The 22,997-nt window shown below is 42.9% G+C and overlaps 1 protein-coding gene across 1 annotated transcript in view; it reads right to left on the minus strand.

The window, feature by feature from the left end:
* GRM7 (glutamate metabotropic receptor 7) overlaps nt 1-22,997 on the minus strand; it is a 264,649-nt gene that overhangs the window by 59,107 nt on the left and 182,545 nt on the right. The window contains exons 6-7 of the mRNA XM_074151217.1: nt 10,540-10,740; nt 4,333-4,472 (exon numbers count right to left, since the gene is read on the minus strand). Of these exons, the coding sequence (XP_074007318.1) occupies nt 4,333-4,472; nt 10,540-10,740 (341 nt within the window). The remainder of the gene's footprint in view (nt 1-4,332; nt 4,473-10,539; nt 10,741-22,997) is intronic.

Genomic DNA, 22,997 nt, shown 5'->3' on the forward strand with positions numbered 1-22,997 from the left:
AAATTGTGGAGACAACTATATGGGAAGGAGTCACAGGGAACATGATGGAGAACACTGCTGTGACAAGGTATGCAGAAGACAAATCTCTAGAAAAAATAAGATTCAACAATTTCACAGGGATTGTTCGCTTTATTATAGGGCTTTGACAGTCTAGGGATGCTTGCAGAGGTTGGGATGTGAACACCATAAACCTGGGACCTGCTGAGTTAAGTCTATATAGAGGAAGGGAAGCAATATCACCAAATTTCCCAGGAGAAGCTGCAGTTCCTCTAGGAGTGATCCATCTCTCTCTCCTTCAGGCACACCAGTTCCTCCAGGAGAGATGCAGAGAGATTTCTGTTTTTTTTCAGGCACTTCAGAGCACTGGAAGTTGCACTCCTAGAAGGCAGCCACGTACAGGAGCTGGTCAGCCAGTTCCTTGCCTTCCTGTAGTGCCTCCTATTGAGCACCCTCAATGTGCTGTACAGAGACTATAAAAGGCACACGTGTCAAGAAGACATCTAGTGTTATTGGATCTATGGTGTACGTGGGGTAAAACAGAGCATGGAGAGTTAATTATCTTTCCAAAATGCAAAGTGAACCATAAGGCATGAAGGCAGAACCTGTGTCTCCTGGCCACTCTGCCTTCACGCTTAACCCACACTCATACTCGCTAACTCCTATTGCTTGAACGGCACAAGCATTAGAGATCTAGTTATTGCTAAAGTTAAAAAAAAAAATAAAAAAAATACCAATTTGAAAGGCGAAACAACCAAAACCCATCTGGTACTTCACACACCTCCCTTTCCCCCCGGTAAATCTCCTCCTCTTCCCCACTAGCACTTTTTTGCTTTTGAAACACACCATTAAAGCTAAATACAGTCAAAATAGTGCTCTTTGTAATGATGCAACCGCCTTGTAATACATGAGTGTACCCTCAACACCAGCACAGTGAAGCACAACCCTGGTTTCAGATGCTAGCGTTTCTGTGGTCCACAGATTTATTGTCCAATTGCATTAGCTGTATCTTTGCTACTCCACAGGCCGTGGGGGTGGCGATACTGGATTTCAATGGGGGTACAGCTGGCCAAATTTCTGATCTGAAAATCCAGGGCAAAGCATTTCAAACTGCAGGGGGACACAAACTATAAATATTGCACACTAAATCTGCACGCAGAGGGGGGGCGAAAAGAGGCTGACAGAGCTTGACATGGTCTTCATAAAAGAGAGAGAGGCAGGAGGTGCTCTTCCATGACCTCTGGTGGGAGGTGGGTGGGCATCTTGTAATCACAACTTCCCTGCGGGGAGAACAAAGGACTGCAACAGTTTTTTCATGGAATACTGGCCAAGCCATTTAAAATTAGACATCTGCTCATTTCATCCTTGCGTAGATATCCGTGAAACGCAGCCAAAATTGTTGCTAAAGCGGGCACTGAGTACCAGGCAGAGCTGCGCCAGGTCGCCTGACAGCCAGTCAGCAAAAGAAAATTTAGTGATTGTCCTGTCCTTACGTAAAAACTACATTACATCCCGAATTCGCTGCAGTGAAGAGCCATAAAATATTTTCTTGGTTACCAACCAGATTCTGACCTCAGATACAGGAACGTAAATCCAGGGTGAGTCAACTGCGCTCAGAGGAGACAACTGCACACACAAACTGCTAAAGGGAGAGCGGAGTCGGGCTCCGGCGCGTGTGGGGAGCAGACATCTGCCTTCACCGAGCATTTCCACCAGACGTAAGAAAGCAAAGGTGATACAAAGATGAGGAGAAGCTCTCAGGACTGAACGAAATATACAGATGGTCGCAGGCATTTTGTAAAACCAGGTTTATAAACTGACAACAAAAGAAAACAAACTGATGTAGCGTATTTTAAGACTTGCAAATACATTGTTAAAGATGTCGTTAGTCTACCCCCTGCCTTATGCAATAGAAAGAAAAAGGTAAAAAGAAGTTATTCTGTAATTTTACTTGAAAATATATGGTATCAGATCATAATCAGCTATCAAGAGTAATCAGCCCTGAGCTCCCCTCCTTCTGCCTCTCACTCAAAATACCGTGAGAACAGGGAGGTGACAGACAACATTGTAGACGAGACTATAGACCGAACAGGAGCACTGCTTCCAGGGAAATAAAATGGCAAAGTATTCTTGCTGCTTCTTTGAATGTGGACAATGATAAAAAAGAAAAACATTTACTCACCTATGATGGTCTTCGGCACTTAATTTACCTACCGCCTTTGAGATCTGGAGTGTCCTTACCATTAAGGCTTGTATAATGGGGCAGAACCACCTTTCTCTTTTGTAGCTGAGGAAATTCAGACACAGGGAACTAAACCAGGCTGCCCAAGATGACACGTCTCTCGGAAAACAAAGCATCACTTCAGCATTTTCTAAATTGAAAGTAGCACTCTCACCAAACATCCTTTCTTTTGTTTCCCCTCTCGTGTTGGTATTAAAGAAATAAGAATTTGGGAAATATGCACTGAAGTGTTATCTCCACAATAATTACTGAAGACAAATTGTAGCCTTTGGCAGTTTTTCCTAGGATGGATTTAATAGTAGCTATTATTTTGTTTGGTTATTTTACAGTATCCTTGACTTCTCTAAACTCCACAATTTTCTTTATTATTGTAAAAAAATACAGACAGGAACTATCACAGCAATGCTAATCCTGTGAGAGAAACCAGGACCCATAAGTGAGTAGAAGGGAAGTTACTGAGCAAATCTCAACTCTTGATATAACCCTGTAGCTGTGAGGATATGGGGGTGAGGAAAGTGTGCTTTTTATGGAAACATTTAACACAACAACAGGAATAGAAATCAAGCTCCATTAATTTAGCTTTAAATTTTAATGAATCAGGATGTGTAGTTTATATAAAGAAGGATTTACTTAATAAAATATTAATATTTTTGCTAAAAGAACTGTAAATTGCAAGTTAATACAGTTTTCCTTAAATAGAACATCAAACGTTGAAAAAACCACTGTAAGAGCATAGAGCAAATCAAAATGAGCTCCAAAAATTCAAGAAGAGCAAAATATTGTGGTCAGTCTCAATGACTGGACCACTGCTAATCCACATTATTTATTTCATTTAACAAAAGACATGAAAACATCAAAAAAAGAAAGAGAAAGGGTCCTGCCTTGGGTTACACTCCCAATGATGGTGCTTCGATCTCCCTCAGTAGCCCATGGCTTGCAGCCCGGCTGCAGAGGTGGAACGGTGGTCCGGATCTCCCTGCAGTTACCGGGTCTCATCCCCAAAGCACAGAGACCCAAAGCACGAGCCACGGCTGATGTGACCACATGCTGAGCACCAGGCATGTCCTGGCCACCTCTTGAGTGCGTGTCAGGACTGGACCACGCTCACACAGCTGTCCCCTTCACCCTGCACACTATTTTCAAAGGAAATGTGGCAGCAAAGGCAGGGAAGGAGCCGTACCATGCCAAGGATGGAGCCATACCACACCAAGGATGGACAACATGAGGACAGGGAGGCGGTATAACCTCAGCTGGGAACTTTGACCAAGAGAAGAAAACCCTTTTGTAGCAACTGGCATTTCACTTCAGGAGTCCCTTGCTTTTATTCAGGCTCTGCTGCTGAAGAGCAGTCAAACTGAACTGAAAACACTGTGCTTTAATAATGACCTAAAAGGACTCAAATAACTATAAGGTTAAACAAGGCCTATTTCTTCACGTATTTGAGGCTCAAGCAACTTGCATAAAGTCAAGCAGGAAGCCTGAACCCAGATCTCCAGAGAGATATCATGGACCATCCTCATACAGATAAAGCCGACACAAGAGTCTCCAGCTTTCTCAGCCACCCCTCATGGTTTTTTTCATCTGGGAAACATCAAAGCATCTTGGGGATCTTTGATCACCTGCTCTTACGTGCTTGTTTTTCTTTAGGCGTCATTACAAAGAGGCCATCTCATTCATATGGATATCTTCGCTACGTGCTTAAAAGTAACAACGGAAAAGTGAGTCACTCAAAAAAACATTTAGTTTCTGCTTTCCTAAAACTAGAAAACTGAAGAACATCTGCAAATGAATGCCTATTGGTTTCAAACCACAACACATTACTGCTCATTTTCCAAGTTGGCAACAAGGGACTTCAGACACACAAAAGTAATAAAATTTGCATGATCACCTAATGCCTCTATTAGTGTGAGGAGCTTTGGTACTCAGGGTACAGAGATAAGGTTGCAGGACAGAGTAGAAGAAAATAATGTGCAAAAAAACCGCGTTATGTAGCTGCAAGAAATAATAAAGACCCCTATTAATTTTTGCAGGATGAAAAAAAAATTTAGAAAAAAAACCATGACAAAAAAGTGCAGAGAATAAAACAGACTCACGTTGAGCTGAAGGTCATCCGTCCACTGGCCGATGAGGCGGTAGCCGGGGGTGCTGGTGTTGGTGGTGTGGTACTGGAAGATGTCGTAGCGCCCCGGCGCGTCACCGTTTTTGTTGAACATCACTGGAGTGCCAGCACTGCCTGGGGGAAGAAAACAAGACAAAATCCAACCCAACAACCAACAAAAGCCAAATCACTGTAAAAGTATCTATTTTATTTAGTCACGGTTGAGAGCTTTTGGACTGGCAATGCGTTTCAGGCAAAGGTCGTCTGTCACCGCAGCAGTATAAAACAGATACTTCAGGACGCAGTGGTATAATCCCAGCCCTCTTCCAGTGATTAATTACCACTGCCCAAACCAACTGACTACACAAACTGACTTGCACAAAGCAAGAAATATCAGAAAGCTTTTCTTCTGCCCTCCAGCCTCCCTCCCATCTCTCTTTCCTCAGGGAGTTCTTTAGTGAAAATCACTCCTGTGAATGGAGCCTCTAAATGATTTTTTTTTCCCCCCAGAAAGTGTTCCATCTGCTTCTGAGAGATACTGCTGTCAGAAGTCAGCCCGGGTCTACTGAATCTTGACTAGCATCCAGAAATAGCTTCCTCCTCCACAATATGTTCTTATTCCCGTAATCAGCATGCTGTTGGGATGGAAAAGAACAGACTACGCTATAGGAAGACTGTTCCTTGTGTACTCCTTTATTTAGATTCTATGACACTGACAGGCTGAAAAGTATCTTGGTCAGGAACAATTCAGGATCAGGATCCTGAATTGACTTTATTTGCCATATACTAGGGTAACTGACACGGGTAAAGAAGCGAGGGCAGGCAGCAAGGCAGGGGTACCCCCACAGCCCCTCCTTTGTGCCTGGTGCTGGGCAAAGCCAGCCGGCATCCTGGAGGTACCACCATAGCTGAGCGATGGACAGATGATTCTGGATCCTCAGGTGAGTTCTCACCAGAACATCTGCATTTTAACTACCAAGGCATGAAATGCGAACCCTTTCTTAGACGAGAATTCAAAGCAGCCTTGCATTTCCTCAGATCTGTAGGCAAAACCTTCAAGGGTGACATTTATTTCAAGACATATTAAAATAGGTTTCAGTAGGGTAGAGTAATATTGTGTCAAGATTGAAGATTATGACAATACTCCAGCGTATCTATATTCAAAGCTTCCTCCTCCTGCGTAACTTTTTTTTCCCTAAAGCAATGAAAAATCTCTCCTGTTGTAACATTGAACTTTAAGATTATGGTTTTCTTCATGATTCCCATTCTTCATTGAATTCCAGTGAGTGAAAAAAGATTTGAAGGAGTGAATTAGCATAGTCTCCATTCGAGCCCTGGTAAATTGTTTCCTGTCTATCCTACAATCCTCAGAGATCAGATACAGATTCAGTTCAAAGGCTGGTGCAGAAAATCTTCCACCGAAATCTCCCCTCACTGATTCCTTATGAGCACAAGGCAGATATTTAATTGTCATTACAGATTAATGTAGCCAGAATACATTTACAGTGAAAACACTTAAAGTGAATAAGAAGAAATGGCTGTAATTCCTCGGCTCCTTTGGAAAGTCAGCACAAATGGTAAATGGGATTTAGCTAATCATGACTCTCAAAAGGCTGTATATTATTAGTTAAACTTGGTTTTGTCAGAGCAGACAAAAAAAAGTACAATTCAAAGGGTAGGAGCTCAACTGAGGCTCCCAAAATGCAACATAGGCATTTGTGGATTCCCCATATCCTGACAAAAGCCCAGCATGGACACAATGAAGTACCCATGTCTGCAGGTCACGAGACAAACGGGGAGTGGATGTCATCATCATGGCCATGCCAATGTCAACAGAAAGTCAACAAACTCTGCTGCCTCAAAGTCTTCTGTAGGCTGAAGGGGTTAGACAAGAGTGAGTCTATGATCACCTTCATGGGCCATCAAGAACGTCGCCCTGAACCTTCCTGGCTAAGCCCTGGCCACCCCACCACAGTGCACAGGGTAAAGCCAAGTCTCTCTATCCCTGGCTGGACACCAAGAGCAGGTTGCCCACCTGCCTGCAGACAGAGCTGGCCGGACCCCAGGCACTGGGGCCGCAGTGGGCAACAGGGTTGACAAGCAGAAGGCCAATATGAAGGACAGATATGGACCTAAGAGGTCCTAAAGTGAGAATGGATCAGGAACTGTGACTCCAAAATATGCCATTTCTGTGTTTTGCAGGAGCAAGAACACTGTTTGTAGGTTACTGCTAATTGTTGCTTTGCATAGCTGCATGCAGACAGCATTTAAACATTGACTTTTAAAATAATCTTTAAATTCAGTGGATGCAGCTGGATGCTACAGGGCTGCAGGCTCCACAGCGACATGGCACAATACAGCATTTCCTGGGTCACCTCCAGAGGCCCCCAAAGGCACAGTCCCTTGGGACACCAACCTCATGCGTGGATATGGATACTCAATAGTCAGGAGTAAGCACACCTGTTGCTATTTTCTGATACATCACCATTTATGAATTAAAATGATATAGAAAAAAAAGAAGCTGTGAAAAGTCAGGGATCTGTAGGGAAGACGAATATCTATAGAAAGGCAAAGAACTGATAATCTTGGGTCATAAGTTAAGCAGAGGCATCGCCTTTCCCGACTTTGAAGTTGGAGTAACTGGACTTCTGGCCAAGGATCTGCTTAATAAGTGTGAGCCTTCTCTGACCTTTGTGAGGGCTCTGGTGCATGCCTTGGTGCTCTTTTTGTACCATCGGTCTGTAGGGACCCATCAGCCCTATTTCAAATTGCTACAGCATTTCAGTCTCCGCTTGCAATTCGAGTTCCTTTGTGCACTTATAAAAACAATAAAAAGTAATGTATGAAAACATCATTACAGAGAAGAAACAGTATTTGCAAAAACAATCCTATTTGTTGACTTCTTGATCTTCTAATTATTAAAACATATCGTTGTTTAGTTGGTTTTTTTGATAATTTTGGGTTTATTTTTCTTCTGTGAAGATTTACAAGAATTTTTCTCAGCCCCAGCAAGCACTTCAGAAACCGAGTATCAGCCTCTAGACTGCAGCTTCCTGCACATCCAGAGGCTACGACAATTCAATTCATCTTCAGTTCCCAACAAATAAGCTGCCCTCTCACTGCAGAGATACAGGGAGTACACGGCCCCCTTTCGCCTGCAGGATGCTTTCAAAAAAGGACACGATCTGACTGAATTTGTAGGATTTCAATCTCTTAATCACCACAAGATGAGAAATGAATTAACAGGAGAAGGACAGGGTGTCAGACCGGTGTAACTATTTACGGTGTTTTTTTATTATTCAGTTCACATTTGCTGCAGGTTGAGTACCTGGAGGGCTTATATGAACAGAATCTTTAGCTTTTTCACTGGCAAAAATACAACCACGCTGCACTTTGAGATTTTTCAGCATCTCACTGCATGAGCACTTGATGTTTTAAGTTTTCCACGTTTTGGGCCTTTTTGTTCTCAAGGTGGTGTGACGGTATCAAAATCCATACTGAGCTCCCGCTACAAATCCAGTCTCTCTTCATTAAAGCGTTGCTTGAGCTCTTTCTGCATGAATGTCATTGCCTTTGCAAGGAAGAAAAGACTCCAAAAGCAGGTACAGACAGGATGATTTCAGCTGCACGGTGACAGGGAGATCTATTACATGCAAAGAAGATCTCAAGCTCGTGGGCTCAGGATGCTTGAAAGCGGGCTGCATTTTTCCTCTCTGCCACACAGTTTGGACAAAGCACTTCCCACTGCTTTACTTTCTGCTCTTACGACAAATTGAGGTAGAAGACTGGGAGACCAGGATTTTAAGCATAGACTAAATATTGCATTCCAAGCTCTGATCTTCATGAGACGGAGATGCACGGCTGCACCTGTGACTCAGGGAAGGGCAGGTTAAGACCAAGGCTAAAACCAAGACACCCGACACAAGCCCAGCACCTCATTCCTCTGTCCCTGCCCTCCACAACATGATGGGTGAGGACCACATGGGCACCAGCACCCGTGTCGCAGGGGCTCCCAGGCTTTATCACTAGGAGCACACTCCCCAGACCAGCCAAAGCCTCCCTCATTTCTTCTTCCACTCCCTTATCCCTCTGCATTTTCTAGGCTGGCCTCATCTGTTTGGGTAGTTATGTGAGGGTTGTTTATCCTGCACCACTGGGAGGACTCAACCAATCCACAGCAATTTGAGAAACTGGCTGCAGAGCATCTTTCCATAGCCTGAGAAACAAACCCCAGGAGGGTCACAGCTGAACATGGAGCCTGGGCACATGAACACGTGTGCAGTTATGCACTACAAATATGACAAGAAAAAGCTATACTCTGCCCCTGGATAATGAACCTTAAAAGGAATTGGTTCTTTTCCCAAGGAAAATGCCTACAGCCAGATAGTCAAGAGAAACTAAAAAAGTTTAAAGCTATCTCAGTTTTGCCACCATTCTCCTTCCCATGCTAAAAAGCAAACCAGTGTTTCAGTCCCTGTGCTGGACATGAACTCCATGTGTACAAGCAAAGAAAAACACCATATGGCCATGTGATTCTATCACAAATGGAAGGAAAAAAGATATCTTTTAAAAGCCTGACCAAGGAAACACAAATAAGGAACCCAAAGTTGGTACAAACCAATTCTTGGAGCTGGACAGTAGATAACATTAGCTGGACACCCAACTTCTCATGAATTATTTCTCAGCTCTATTAAAATGATTAGATGACCATTCAGTAACTTTACATGCAAGAACTGTCTAGAGATGACCACGTATGAGCTGCTTTTCGGTATCAAAATGGCCCAAGTGCAACGCACTACATGAATGCTGTACTACTTCTACAGGAGCTTTGTCCTTTGTAATTAACCTTCCAGAATGAGGAAAGCAGAACTCTCCAGACCTCCTCAGATCATTCATCTCAAAATTTGCTCCTGGATGCAGTTAACACCACTTACTTCAAGGAAAGAAATTAAAGTCTCCTCATATTCACCTTGCTGTTTATAAGATGATTTATACGGGAAAGAAAAATATCCTTGGCACAAATGACCAAGCTTGACAATGAAACACCATCTGTGTTCCTACCTTTAAATCTCTCAGGTCCTATTGGCTATGTGTGGGTTTTGTTAAGTTTTATTAATAAAAGTGTTTATTAGTAGATCACAGCAGGAAACACCTCCCCGTGTTGTCCAACGAGGACGTGAAGCTTGTGCAAACCCCTCTTCCCACACAGAGACAGCCCTGGTTGTGTTTTCTCAGTAATTCCCTAAATCTGTTGTAAATATGGATTTGGAGGTCTAACTGTTGGCTCCTGGTTGAATCTCAGGTCTCTCCCTCATACAGAGCTAGGGCAGAGCAGTAAGAACTCCTGGTAAGCACATTAGCAAGGTTTATGAAGGGGAAATAACATTAGGCTGCTGTGATGTTAGCTGCTGTAAGCGATCTGCTCTGGCACCTCTGGGCTGGTTGCAGGTGAATGTTTGTTAATGAAACTAATAAAATTACAGTAAAACATACGGGGCGAGGAAATTTTGCTGATATTCACACACTGCAATGAATAGAAAAATACACAAAGGCCTGTTGTACTGTGGGAAACAGAGGGTTGGTATTGCAACCATCACCGCCACACCTGGGAAGCGTAGATGGGTAAATGGTAACCAGAGAGAGATAAAATTCTCCCATCCACATATTCAGGATGTTTTGTCTTCTCTGGAGTCTTACTAGACGAATGAAGGTTGGAGTAACTACTCTAAATCACATAGTTCTGGCTCTTCAAGTGGACCCAGCCCTTTAGCTGTCCTCTCCCTTCTTGTCACGCAGCTAAACTGGGTTCCGGGTACCAGAATTTCATCCAGTTAGTGTTTGCCAAGCACAGGAAACAACATAAATAGGTAGGAGATATGATGTGTTATGCTAACAAATTTCTGGGGCTTCAACAGGCACAGTCAGAGACCAGCTTAGGCTTTTACCCAGCTATTTCTCCCACAGGAAATCAGCCTTTTGGAAGGTATCCTAAAATAGCAGCAGCGAGTTCTGTCTCTGGACAGTAGCAGCCTATTTGCCTTGGTTAAAACATGATGTTTTCAACTAGATGCTAAATAAACATGGTCTTCTGCCACAAACTCTAGCGAAACCATAACAAAAAGTCTTGATCTGCATTGGATGAAAAAAATATATAAAGTGAAATGAAGTGGAAGAGTCCCAGGGGTGAATACAGCCAGCTCACCGTTGAAATTAACGCTGCGAATGTACTTGAGCAGCTTTTTGCCCCCCGCGTGCTCCATCTCGGGGCAGACACCGGGGTAGTCGGCACAGAGGTCCTTGTTCATGTGGTGGAGCGCGTGGGCCATGGCGTAGACAGCATCGATCACGAACTGCACCTTCCCCTCCTGCTCGTAGTGGGAGTCTTTGCCAATTCGCTCCTGTCCTGCACGTTAAAAACAAACACACACACATGCACACAGACAGGGGGACAGTAAGGAACAGTATTTTCCCAATATCAAATTCAAATTAATCCTCTTGGAGCACATTTAGACAGCTGCATGTTTTAGTCAATACAATAAAACATTTTGAGTTATGATTTTGTTAATTAAAACAAACCTTCTTTCCTGGTAGTACAACCATCAACAATTCTTCTTTCAAGTTATTCTACCATAATGCAGAGAAACAAATCCTACCACAATCACAAACTTGAAGCTCTAACCTACAGGGACCATCTCAGGGAGAGACACCACCAGACTCCGTACACTCCCAAAGTGAGTCTTTGAAAGAAGAAAGCATTTAAAAGAAAGCACAGCTGGTATTTTAAAGTCTGATGGTTTGTTCTGTTGCAAATCCCAGTCTCTAATTGAAAGACAGAGCCAGACTGAGGGAAGAAAGAATCCCTTCAGATGCCAGCGAAGGGGACCTCCAGAGAACGAAGTGAACGTGCCTGCTATTAACGCCACCTCGGGAAGCTCAGAGTGTTTGCATTAACTGCGCACCCCCTTTTTCCCCAACCTGCAGAGACCAAAATGTCCTTCAGAATCCACTGATTGCCTTTAAAATATTTCTGCAGGCAAGAACTTAAGGAATCCAAACACTTAATGTCATCCCAACGTCAACAGGGGGAAAGCAGTGCTTTGAGAGCCATCCCTTGATGGCCACAGCGTGTCAGGAACAACAAACCCTCTGCTCAGAGACCATTTCGTTCAACGGGCCAAGGAATAAACATCTGAGAGAAGTGAGGCACTTTGCGGGTGGAAAATGGGAACACAGAAATTCAACCACAAAGAGCCAAAAGAACTCAACAGCAGCGACAAAGAAGGTGAACATAAATATTTTGTGTAGTAGGCTGGTGCCTTATCCACCCTCTCCCTCTCACGCCTGAGAATATGTAACCTGGTGACGTGACCATAAATCCAGGTGACACGGTGGCCTTCTTGCTTTTATGGTTGTGTGAACTGATAACTGTGTGCCTCTGCAACTAAGTGGCAAACCAAACAGTATTTTCAGAGCTTAAAGCAAAGCACAACAGGTTAAGAATCGGGAATCTTTGATCTATTTTTTTTTCTGAAGTTATCCACTAACTTCTTGTTTCACTGTGGCCAAGTAACACCTGCATGATTCAATCTGTCCAGCTGCAAAATGTGTGATTATACTTACCTATCTCACCAGGGCTTCCTGAAACGTAATTACTGCTTGCGAAGTGTTCTGAGCTGCATCGATGAAAGCAGCAGAAGTGCAATCTATTATTTTCCAAGGGTGGCAACACCACATCCCGCCTGTTCCACCTGCAGCATCACACTTCTTTCTAACCTCACATCGGTCTCGATTAGCTTCCTGCAGCATCTGCAGGTCTGGGCACTGCCAGGAGCTCCAAGAAACCAGCCCTCGGAGTCATCTCTTGCAAATATTTCATAGACCTTCAATCAAAGTAAATGCTCGGTTGGAGGACACAAGTGGGGAAAATTCCTTTGTTAACATCCTTAATTAGAAATAGGGATGAGTGAATTTAAATTAGCTGGTTGATACCAATAAGGAAAGGAAATCAAGTTGTTAATGACTGTGAGAACTAATGATTTTTAGCAGAGGCCAGAAGCCCATTTTCCTGTTAAAGCATCTGTGTCTCTCCCTCCAGCGCTAATGAACTACTGCAGCTTTGCCCGCACCAGCTCCTGTTGTCCAAGGCCAGCCCGAGCCTCCTCCCTCCAAAAAAATCCATCCTCAGGGAGCAGCCAAGGTCTTCTCCAACTGACTTCCCTTGGGACACTGTCTATCAGGCCGAATCATCCATTAGCCACCCTACGAGCAAAGTATTTCAAGGTTTTTTTGGCTTGTAAAAGAAAGGCCCAGCGGAGCTGCAGTCCCCCCCTTCAAATCACACTCGGCAAAGAGATCCAGACAGTTTGCTATAAATTCTGCTCATACGTCTCACCCCTTCTCCTGGCCCCAAGGTGGCTTCACCTAGAAAGTTTACACAGTTCTGGTGCTGGCAGCTCTTTCTATAAATACATATACATCATGCTCTCTCTCAATACATGTATATACGACACACAAATATTTAAATATTAAATGTATATTTAAAATATAATTATTAAATGTATTATAATTAATATACTTATATAAATATATGATCTGTTTATAAATATATATAGAATATGTACACACTATTGTGTACAGTGTGTATATACACACACACTGTATTGGGAGTCGTATTGTTGGACCGTATACAACAGTGAGGGGGTAGTTAACACCCAATGACTTCAATAAACTTGTTACAAGTCAACAAGGGCTAGGAAAGATCCTGCTTTCTACAATTTCTGCACTATAGCAGCATATTCTCTATATTCAATCCACTGGAAGATTAGACACCCAAAGAAGAACTGACCTCCAAATACCCCTTAGCCTCAAATAATCCTTTTTCTTCGAGTGGAGAGGTGGTGGACCAGAATTATGAAAAAGCACAGAGAGATCACCACTGTCTGACAGAAATTCCACAAGCACAAAGAACATCTAAATATGTCCACAGGTGATTTGCAAAGATATAATCCCTGTATATGAGCACATTTCATTATCTACACTTTTCCCTCTTTTTGTGTTTCTCTCCCTAAATACCAAACTGCACCCACTGGTGTCTGATCCACTCAAGCTATGAATTAGGTTTGAGATACCCTCTACAAAAGCCCCATAATTTTAAATCTCAACCACGCTGGAAACACTGAAATCTTGCAAATTCTTCAGCAGGGTGAGAGAGCTCCCAGCCTGCAAAGATCCACGTCCTGTCCTTTTCATTATTTCACTCCCCTCTCATTGATTACAGACCTTATTACATTTCCAGGCCCTGACAAGGAAAATGCTTTTAAGTGGTTTCAGCTCAGCTACATAACCAAATTAGCAATGCAAGAGAACGCGTGCCAAGGGAAGCGAATCTGGGATTGAAATGCTGCACACAAACAATACTGATTAGGCATATTAAGTTCCAGAACCATGGTTGGCCAAATGCACAGCAGAAAGAAAACCTTTAACAATGAAGATATCTGTAAAAGGAACCTGAGAAAATCCACTTAAAAAAACCAAGAGCAATGTCAACGGTGTCCAACCATGAAAATAATAAAGATTTGAAAGACTTACTAGAATTCCCAGTGACAGCAACACTTTCCTCTACTGAAAACAGCCATTTAGTTGAGTATTAAACATTGAAAATTTGTGTGAAGTCTGGGTGTGGAGTCAAATGTAACTGCCCACCCAGAAAACATGCATAAATTTATACCACTAGAACAAGTGTGTGCTATCCTTCATGCAAGCATAGCTCAAGTTACCTTTTAAAGAGATTATTGCAATTAGAATTTTAGCCCAAATCTGAACTAGCAAAGACACCTGCAAAGCAACTGCCATACTTTACATTTCTCAAAAAGTCTTCAGACTTCAACACTAAAAATAAGATTAAAAATATCCAAATTAATGGGCCTGACTGAACAGCGTTCCCTCTTGTTTACATCAAACTACCATCATAGTAACCCAGTGAGCAGCAAATCAGGCCCAAAATCCATTTTCAGACAGGGGCAAACCTAAGTGATGGGCACAATTTTAATTTTAAGTCTGGCAAACATTTCCCCCTCTGAAATTCAGCTGAAGAAGCCAAGCAGGGAGTTTTACCACATGCTTGAGGGATAGGTCCTGTATATACAGGTGTATAGAAATTCAATTACTAATTATTCCTGGAAGAGAAGTCATTAGCTCCTTGCAGACAAAAGCAGCAACGTCGGTGCTGCGTGTGCCCCCTGGCAGGGGGGCAGCCCTGGACCCCCATCCCAGCCATGCCAGGATATCGCAGGGGCCTCAGGGGAGCAAAGCGTGGTACAAGAGAAACAATCAATGTTCTTCTCAGGTGTTGGGTGCAGCAAGAAACCATGGACCCTCCATGCTTGCAGAAGACATCAAAAAGGACAGAAGGTAAAAATAAACCCCATTTGCACCATGATGTGCAAATCTTCTGCTGTTCTCACACGCTCCTGCTCTTTAAAGGTTGCTTATTTTCTTTTTTTTTTTTTTTGCCTTGGTGATCTTCAGGAGCCCTGCAATAACATCATTTTCTTCAGCACCGAAGTAGCTGATGCCCGAGACACACGCTCATGAAGTGATTTCAAGAGAATGCACTTTTGTAGCACGGATTTGAAATGGAGTACCTTGGGATGTCAGGGGAAGGATGTAACACAAAAGCAATTTATTGACATAAGCATTTTTTGCTTCCAAAAGATCTATTTGAAGGTGATGACAAATAATTTAACCTCACTTCCTACTAGAGTCTCAAGTGCTCATCATCATGATTCCTAAGAGACTGAGCAGCCGGGTCTCTTGCTTCAGGCAAATCTTCACAAGAGAAAAATTCTGCAACCAAGAGAGGAAAAAAAGGCCCAAACCCAGAGTATTGAAAATACAGAGGGAAAGAAGTCCTCTTGTACAGTCTCCTTCAGATGACATCGAAATGAAATGCAAGTTTAAGAACTCCTGCTTAACACCTCCTTGTATGGAAGAGGAGCTCGACAGCATCATTTTTCACATTATGTTTTCTCAGCCTCTCTCCTTCAGTTGATTTTTCTGGACTCGGCGTTGATCATCACATAATGGAGGAGATACATTGTGATGTATAAATAGTGTGGCAAGGACAATTTTTATGGCACATAATTCAGACAGACATCAAAATCCCACTTCATCGGTGCTCACATTAAATGAATTCAGACATCGGTTCAGTTTCTGAAGGATTAAACATTTTCAAAAGGAACTTACATAATAGCACTGCTGAGAACCCGGTGATAGTCATCATTAACAAGAGATTTAATTTAAGATTGCAGAACGCTCACAGTATCAAACAAGGAGCTGTTATTTCTACAAGTTAGAATTCAGCAGCTGGTTAAGTGCTGACAAAAAAAATAAATATATATATATGTACTCTTCACCCATTTCCAGAGTATTGAGCATCATTAGAAACCTGAAGCCTGTGGGCAGAGAGACATCCACGACGTGACCGCGACAACCATCAGCCCATGGCGGTGTGAGAGCCCAGAGATGTTGCTCCATAACGACACCGACGCTCCCCCAGGCACACGCCGTGCAGAGAGCTCAGCCCGTGCAGCTGCAACGGCTGCACTCCCAGCACTCCAGAAACAGCCACAATAGCTCAAAAACAAACGGATCCACCTTTAATAGACCAGCACACGCGACCGGGGCACCCAAAATAAGGTTAACTCATGGTATAGACACTGCTGCACACACAGGAGGTGCAAAGTCTGAAAGCTTCTCCAACTAAGCTCTTTATTTGAAAGCAGCCGAGTACTAGAGATTGAGGAAAAACTAACAATACGCTAGAGTAAATATTGTAATTTAAGCAAGCAGAGTATGACAATCAGGCCTCTTTGCAATATAATCCATGTATTGTCATTTTACAAAGAAATATGAGATCCAATAACACCGCTATGTAGTTTTGGGTGTATCCAGCCCATCCTAATTCTGAAGATCTCATTATAGACAAAAGCCTTTATCTCAAGACCATCAATCCAATCCCCATGGATTTTCTCGGGGAAAGCAGATGAACTTTCAAGTTTCTACTGCTCTCCGCACACGAACATCCTTCTGTGCTGGGATAAGATTTCAGCCTGAACATCAGCTCCTCCAGGTCCTCGGCAGCCAGCAGCGTCAGGGCAGCAGCTCAGCCCAGGAGGGGAGATCACCCACCTCCCTACTGCTGGAATGTGCCATTTCTGCTTTATTTCTAACAGCTAAAAATCCTCTCCCTGATCTCCTCTGCATCCACCAGTACCAGTACAGCTCTGCAGCCTCCTGCCACTCTGACAGAGAGAGAGAACTTCATATTGCACAACAAATTTGGAAGTCAGACCTAGTGTCCTATGCCAGTAACAAGCAGGGGAAACTTTTTTAACTGGAAATGCTTTTTTTCTTAAGTTGGTGTAGACTTGACCCACAGTCAGACATCTGCATCAGTAGATATACAGAGAAAAACAGAGACAGCTGAACTGACTCCAGTGACACCACCAAAACCAACCAAAAGATGTAGTCAGCTTTAATGATGCCTAATCAGCTAATGCTCTCTAAGCAAACTTTGGAAACCAGGCTCTCATGATGCCTTACAATGTATTCCTCACCTAGGACAAAAAAATATATAATTAATATTTATGAGTGAAGACCAGTTACAATACAGGAATATGTAAAGTCGAAACCGAAAGGAGCATAGTGCAGCAGAAAGCCCTACTGAAAAATTGTTATCCTAATACCAGAAATAACAATATTAAATAATAATAATTGAGCAGTTTACAGAAAGCCTTGATGCAATGAGTTTTATGAAGCTCCATCCACTTCCATCTGTCAGAAAGTGATTTTTTTTTCTCAATTACACTGATTCAACCCACCGTACTGTTTCTGTTCTCAGGGGTGTATGCGTATCCGAGAGAATATATTTTTAGATTAGAAAACTGACCTAATTTTCTCACCTGAGAGGTTTTCCATGCACTCAACATTCCTGTTAAAACATATGCAATAGGTCTCATTTCTATTCCAACGCTGAAGTACTAGAGTCATAAACGGCACTGGGCTGGCCGACACTGATGTAAATCACTGACACTCCACAGCTTTATACTGCGAGCGTGCAAATGAAGAAAGCTTCCTGTAGCAATAATTGCTGGGAAAGCCGGTGATCACGCAAATGTATAGAAGCAGCACTTTATAAAGATTAGAAGGCCTAAACTAGAACTATATTTATATTTGAGCACTTGGGTAAAAATGCAATTTGCAAATAGAGGAATATGTATGTAAATAGCAAGCTGACAGGGATTTGAATCATGGGGCTTTGTTGGCAAATCACCTTGGCAATCTAGAAATATAAATGATTCTAAGAAATACACTTCTGAAAGATAATGGAGTTTAGAAATCCATAAAACTGCTTTACCCTAAGAATAAACTCTTTAAGATTGGTTTAATGTTGGCTGAACCAACCATTGCAGGGTTCTTTCAGGAATTTCAGGTACATATATTTTGAAGCACTACCATGCTAAACGAGATTAACTTTTTGAAATGAATGCATAGAGGTCATTAAGCTATAATGCATATTTGAACAATTTGATATTATATGAAAAATATTTTGTTTAGAAAGAGTTGCACACAGCCAGTCGACTTGCAAGCTAGTGCGTAACGTGCTTCGTTTGCTCCTAGACTTGTGCACATCACACTTTTCAGAAAGAAAAGTTGACTTTCTCACGGGTGTTAGCACTGATGCGCTTAGGCAGTCTGAAGATCGCTGAAGTATTCACAAAATAAGATGTATTGCAATCTAGGAAAAGAACAGGGAACTGAAATCCCGGGTTTCAAATTCAAGTCAAACATTGGCTAACCATGAATCCTCACCCAAGTCTTGGCGTCTCTGAGCTACAGCTATAGCTCTGTTGGCCCCAAGGAGTCACCCAGAGATGAGCTGGGCTTGGGAAGAAGCAGTTTATTGGAGAACAGTCTGAGATATGTCTTGGATTTACTTTTTGTTCCCCCCTTAAGAGGGAGCCTATAACAATCACCATCAGAAAGACAATCCCCAGCAGAAAGAAAAGAAAAAGCAGAAGTTGTCAACAGAAACACGGTACAAAAATACAGCTCAGCCACTCGGTAGCAAGGAAACATTAAGTAGGTGTCCTGAGAAGGATGGGAGGAAGAGGCAGGCCATGCCAGCGAAGTAGGAAAACAACTACCTGGACCACTTATAGACCTGCATCAGAGCTCGGGATGTAATTGAGAAGATAAATTTCCCATCCTGGTCTGCCCTTTAACCTCATTTGTAGCTCACAGGGCAAGCAAGAGAAGATAAATTTTAGTCTTTATCCTTTCTGCACTGAAGTATTATATACCTTCACACACATGCATTAACTCACATTTCATACCCTGGAGCCTGGAGGAGAAAATGCACCGAGCACTCTCTGTAACAAGAGCAAACCAAAAGCTTTTTTACTCGCGCCTTGTGTCATCAATCACCCACCACAAAATCCTGGGCGGAAAATCCACGCTGAGTCACAGGCATGTAAATCCTGCTGCGGCCACTGGCAGCTGGGAAAGGGCATCCGAGACTAGTATTTGCCTTAAAGCAAATTATTTTACAACTTATATACAGGATTCATGACAACCAACCTTACTTTAAGTATCCCTGCATTCCAGCACCTTGACTAACTGCTGCTTAGGACTAGACTACAGTTACAGTGTACTGCCTTGTAGAAGATGACAGTGGGCATTAACAAAAGGACTTGGTTGGGTAGAAAGATCTAATATAATTGGCCAAGATTTGGAAAAAAAACTCCAAATAAAAAAATGCCTTTTTTTTTTTCTGTTGTTCTGTTAAAAAAAAAATAGTAAAAAGGATAGCAACAAAGCCTGGACCTCCACAGTCCCAGCTGCTCGAGCACAGAGCTTACAAGGCACTCAACTTGTCTTTGTGTTAGGCACAGAGGTAATACGGTTCCCCTACCTTTATGAAGCCCAGCTGCAGAAAAAAAATAATCATATCGATGCAGAGAAAATTGGCTGATAACTAACGGGAGCTGCCTGAGCTGCTCAGCCCCCGTGCAGCCTTGGAAAGGTGTTTCAAGGTACACTCATGTTGAGAACACCTGCAACAAGAGACAGGAGGGTTCTCAAGCTGTAGATTCTTGGACAAAAGAGAAATGTACTGTGGATGGTTTGGATCCTCCTAAACTGGCTTTTTTTCCTGAGATTCTGAGGAACTACTGATAATCGCTGTAGGACCCAGAGGCAGTGGTATCCTCAAGCCTTGCTTTCACCCCTGCATCGTTTGTACAAACCTGCCAACCCAAACCTTGAGCGGTGCTGAAGATGGAGCACCTTCTAACCTCACAGCCCTCAACACTGTCCATGGGAATCTGACTAAGTTTAGCCCCTCTTCCTGACATGGTTTATATGGCACTGTGGACAGTTAAGGTCTTCTGACACTCTCAAGTCCAATAGATATTCATCCTAGTGAATACCATAGAGCTGCTCTCATAAAAAGTGAATCACACACACCACAGCTCCTGGCATTTGTTTAAAAAAAATGCTTAGATATTGGCCATCTGCCATTAAGTCGCTTGAAACGTCTCAGACAATTAATTTTTTTCCTGAGATGAGGAACATTGATAGCATTTGGAAAACTATTTTTCTTCCCATAGAAAATTGCACTTTGCTAATCTATGAATGCACTAGATCTCCTTCTGTAGTCAAATTATAAATAATATTCTGATATCCTCAGGCTCTGCTATTTGTACATCTTTTGTTTCTCATTAGTTTTCTTTCCCAAACATATGGCTTCATAGTACAAGCCATCTTGACTGCTGGTGAAAAAAAGGCAGGATACTGCTATCAGATTCCTTATAACCTAGAGGATTTAGAGTCCTGAGCCCGCTCCTGCATACGCACTGCCCAGGAAGGTGAATCTGGGTCCCTTTGAGGCACTTCCTCTTGTTCCAATTTAAATTCTTAACACAACTGTCCCTCTTTTACAAACCCTTTTGCTTAATTTGTGTCACTTCATCTTGCAGGGACCTTTCTCCCAGCATCTTCTCCCGAGCAAGTCATTGTCTGAGCCATCATCCGGGCTGTACCTTCAGACTGATTACGCTTGCAGGTAATTAGAAAAGCTCTCTGAGTAATCTACATCCTGATAAATGACATCCAAGGTGACATCACCCTTATATCACTTCATTAAGTCTCCTTGAGTGTAAAGCTATCTGAATTAAAAGCTATGTTTAATAAGTGAGCACAGTCAAGAGTTGCCATTCCCTTCCCAACCGCAGAGGCAGGTTGGGAACGATGCAGATGCTCCAGCTGGAGTGGGTGCCTCCAAGTACTCTAAGTTCTCACATCCTTGCGCAGGTGAGCACTGGCGGGGATGCTGCTGCTGGACCAGGGAGCATCCACGGGGTGACCACACCAATGCTTGCCCTTAGCAGAGCAACATGCAGGCAGGGAGATGCTCCGGTGCAATACAGTTAAATATTCAGCACTGTATATTTGATTTCAATAATCACTTTGAAACTTATGACCAGCCTGCTTCGTGATGACATAGACACAAAAAAACCTTGCTTTATCCTCTGTTAATTCTAACTCCCTAAATCTCATGGGACTGGCATTATTAGCACAATGGTTTCTTTTTTTTTGTGTTTTGGTTTTTTTGTTTTGGTTTGGTTTTAGTTTTGTTTGTTTGGTTTTTTTTTACAGGAAAATATCTTCAGTTGAGCTCACAATCAAAGCTCAGACCCCACCTTTGCACATAACAGGGGGTGGGCACTGGCCATGGCTCCCTTCGCAGAATCACAGCTATGCACTACAGCACTATTCTCTTCTGCAAAGACAGTTGTTTTCTTATTTTTACCATAGCACATGGTTCTACAAACTACTTTTTCCCAAATTGTTCCTAATTAACCTGACGTGGCCCGTTATGACTGAAGTGAGTATCTCTAATATTCTTAAATATAAGCAGCAAGAAATAAAACAATGAACTGCCTAAACCCATTGCTTGTTACTATTATGCTGTTTCAGAGATTACATTGGATTCCCCGTATAGTTTGATGAAGCGTCCTCAGAAGCAAATCACAGCATCTCTCAAGGGCAGAGGCAGCCACTCCAGGGCCTGGGCAAAGCCCAGAAGGCAGCACCTGCCTGAAATTCCATCCCTTTTGCATAAGGAACCAATACCTCTTGTCCCTGGGGAAGAGCAAGGGGCTGGGCTGTTCCTGCCGTACGCGTACGTACCAGTTTGAAGTGGCCTGCATCCCAGCAGAAATCATCTGCACAACAATATAGGTGTCCTTGGCAGCCGTACAACCCAGCAGCACTGGATCGTGCCCTGAACCACGCCAAAACAAGGCAGTTGCTAGAAACAGCGTTATTAGTTACAGTGATGTGTTGTATTTAATCTTGTTTAGAAATAAAGCGGAGTGGGCTAAATCTATTTTCATTTTCTCATTCTACATCCTATCTGTCCAAATCAGGCAAAGATTTTTCATGCTTAAATAAATATAAATGATGTTAACGTAGAAGTTCTGCGTATAAAAATATCTCAGAGAGTTGTGACACAAAAAGGTAAGCTGCCCAGAGGGTGCCTTCTTGGAGAAGGTGTTCTTCTCAATGGCAGCCCCTGGCCAGGAGCAGAGCTGGTCCCCGCGAGGGGCATCTCATCTCCATTTGGAGTGGGAGCCTCCCACGCCTGGCACCGGGGCTCTCAGAAAGCCACGGCCTGTAGCCCGGCACCTCGCTCGCATTACAAATCACCCATCAAATTTTAAAATAACAACGATGATCATTCATAATATTATGCCATCAGTGGGACATTAAGACTCTCATGCTCGCAATATAACTCAAAGCTAATGCTTTTTCTGATGCACAATTTACTTCAGTTTGCAGAAGAGGGAAGGAAGATGTCAGGGCATGTCATTTGGTACAACATCGAGCTATAATGCGGTATTTCAGTTCGATAGGGTCAGTTACCCACCAAACCCGACTCTTCCTGCTGAATCTATGCCGAGAGAAGGCGGAACACCATTTTTACCTTCAGATCAGAAAGCACAGGCTGGGAGCAAGTGTAATAAAGTAATGGCACAAACAATAAGGGTGATGAGGCACTTCTGGAAATTATCCTACAGATCCTTCAGCAATTTTTAGTCAAATTCCAGCCTTTGGGGGAGATTCCAAACACCAAATTTAACAGCCGTGTATTCCTGGTGGTAACTGCGCTGTTTCTACGTGCAGCACTCCTACTCCCAACCACAAATTGAAACCAAAAGCAGATGATATGAAATATAGAAGGTTTGCATCAATTTTCCAATGAAGTAAAACATATCCTCCTATGAACTAATTTCCTTTGATCAAAATTCAAGGCGATTATTCAACATAACACATTTAAACTGCTGCTGTGAAAAATTAAAAGGCGAGGGAAGGAAAGGCGAAGGGAGGCAAGGGCGAAGCGGGCGTCAGGCGGCGTTATTGGCTTTGCTATCTCCATCCCAGGAGATACGTTCTGGATGAAGGTTGTCCACTGCATTTTAGGCCCCGAGCAAATGCCCCAACCCCCCAGTACAGACATTCGCACCACAAACAGCCTCACCAGGGACCTGGCAGTCTGAGGGCAGACTCCCTACAGTTTTTGAGTTTTAGAAATAT

This window comes from Numenius arquata, chromosome 8 (assembly GCF_964106895.1).
Source record: "Numenius arquata chromosome 8, bNumArq3.hap1.1, whole genome shotgun sequence".
In the NCBI taxonomy this organism is placed as follows: Eukaryota; Metazoa; Chordata; class Aves; order Charadriiformes; family Scolopacidae; genus Numenius; species Numenius arquata.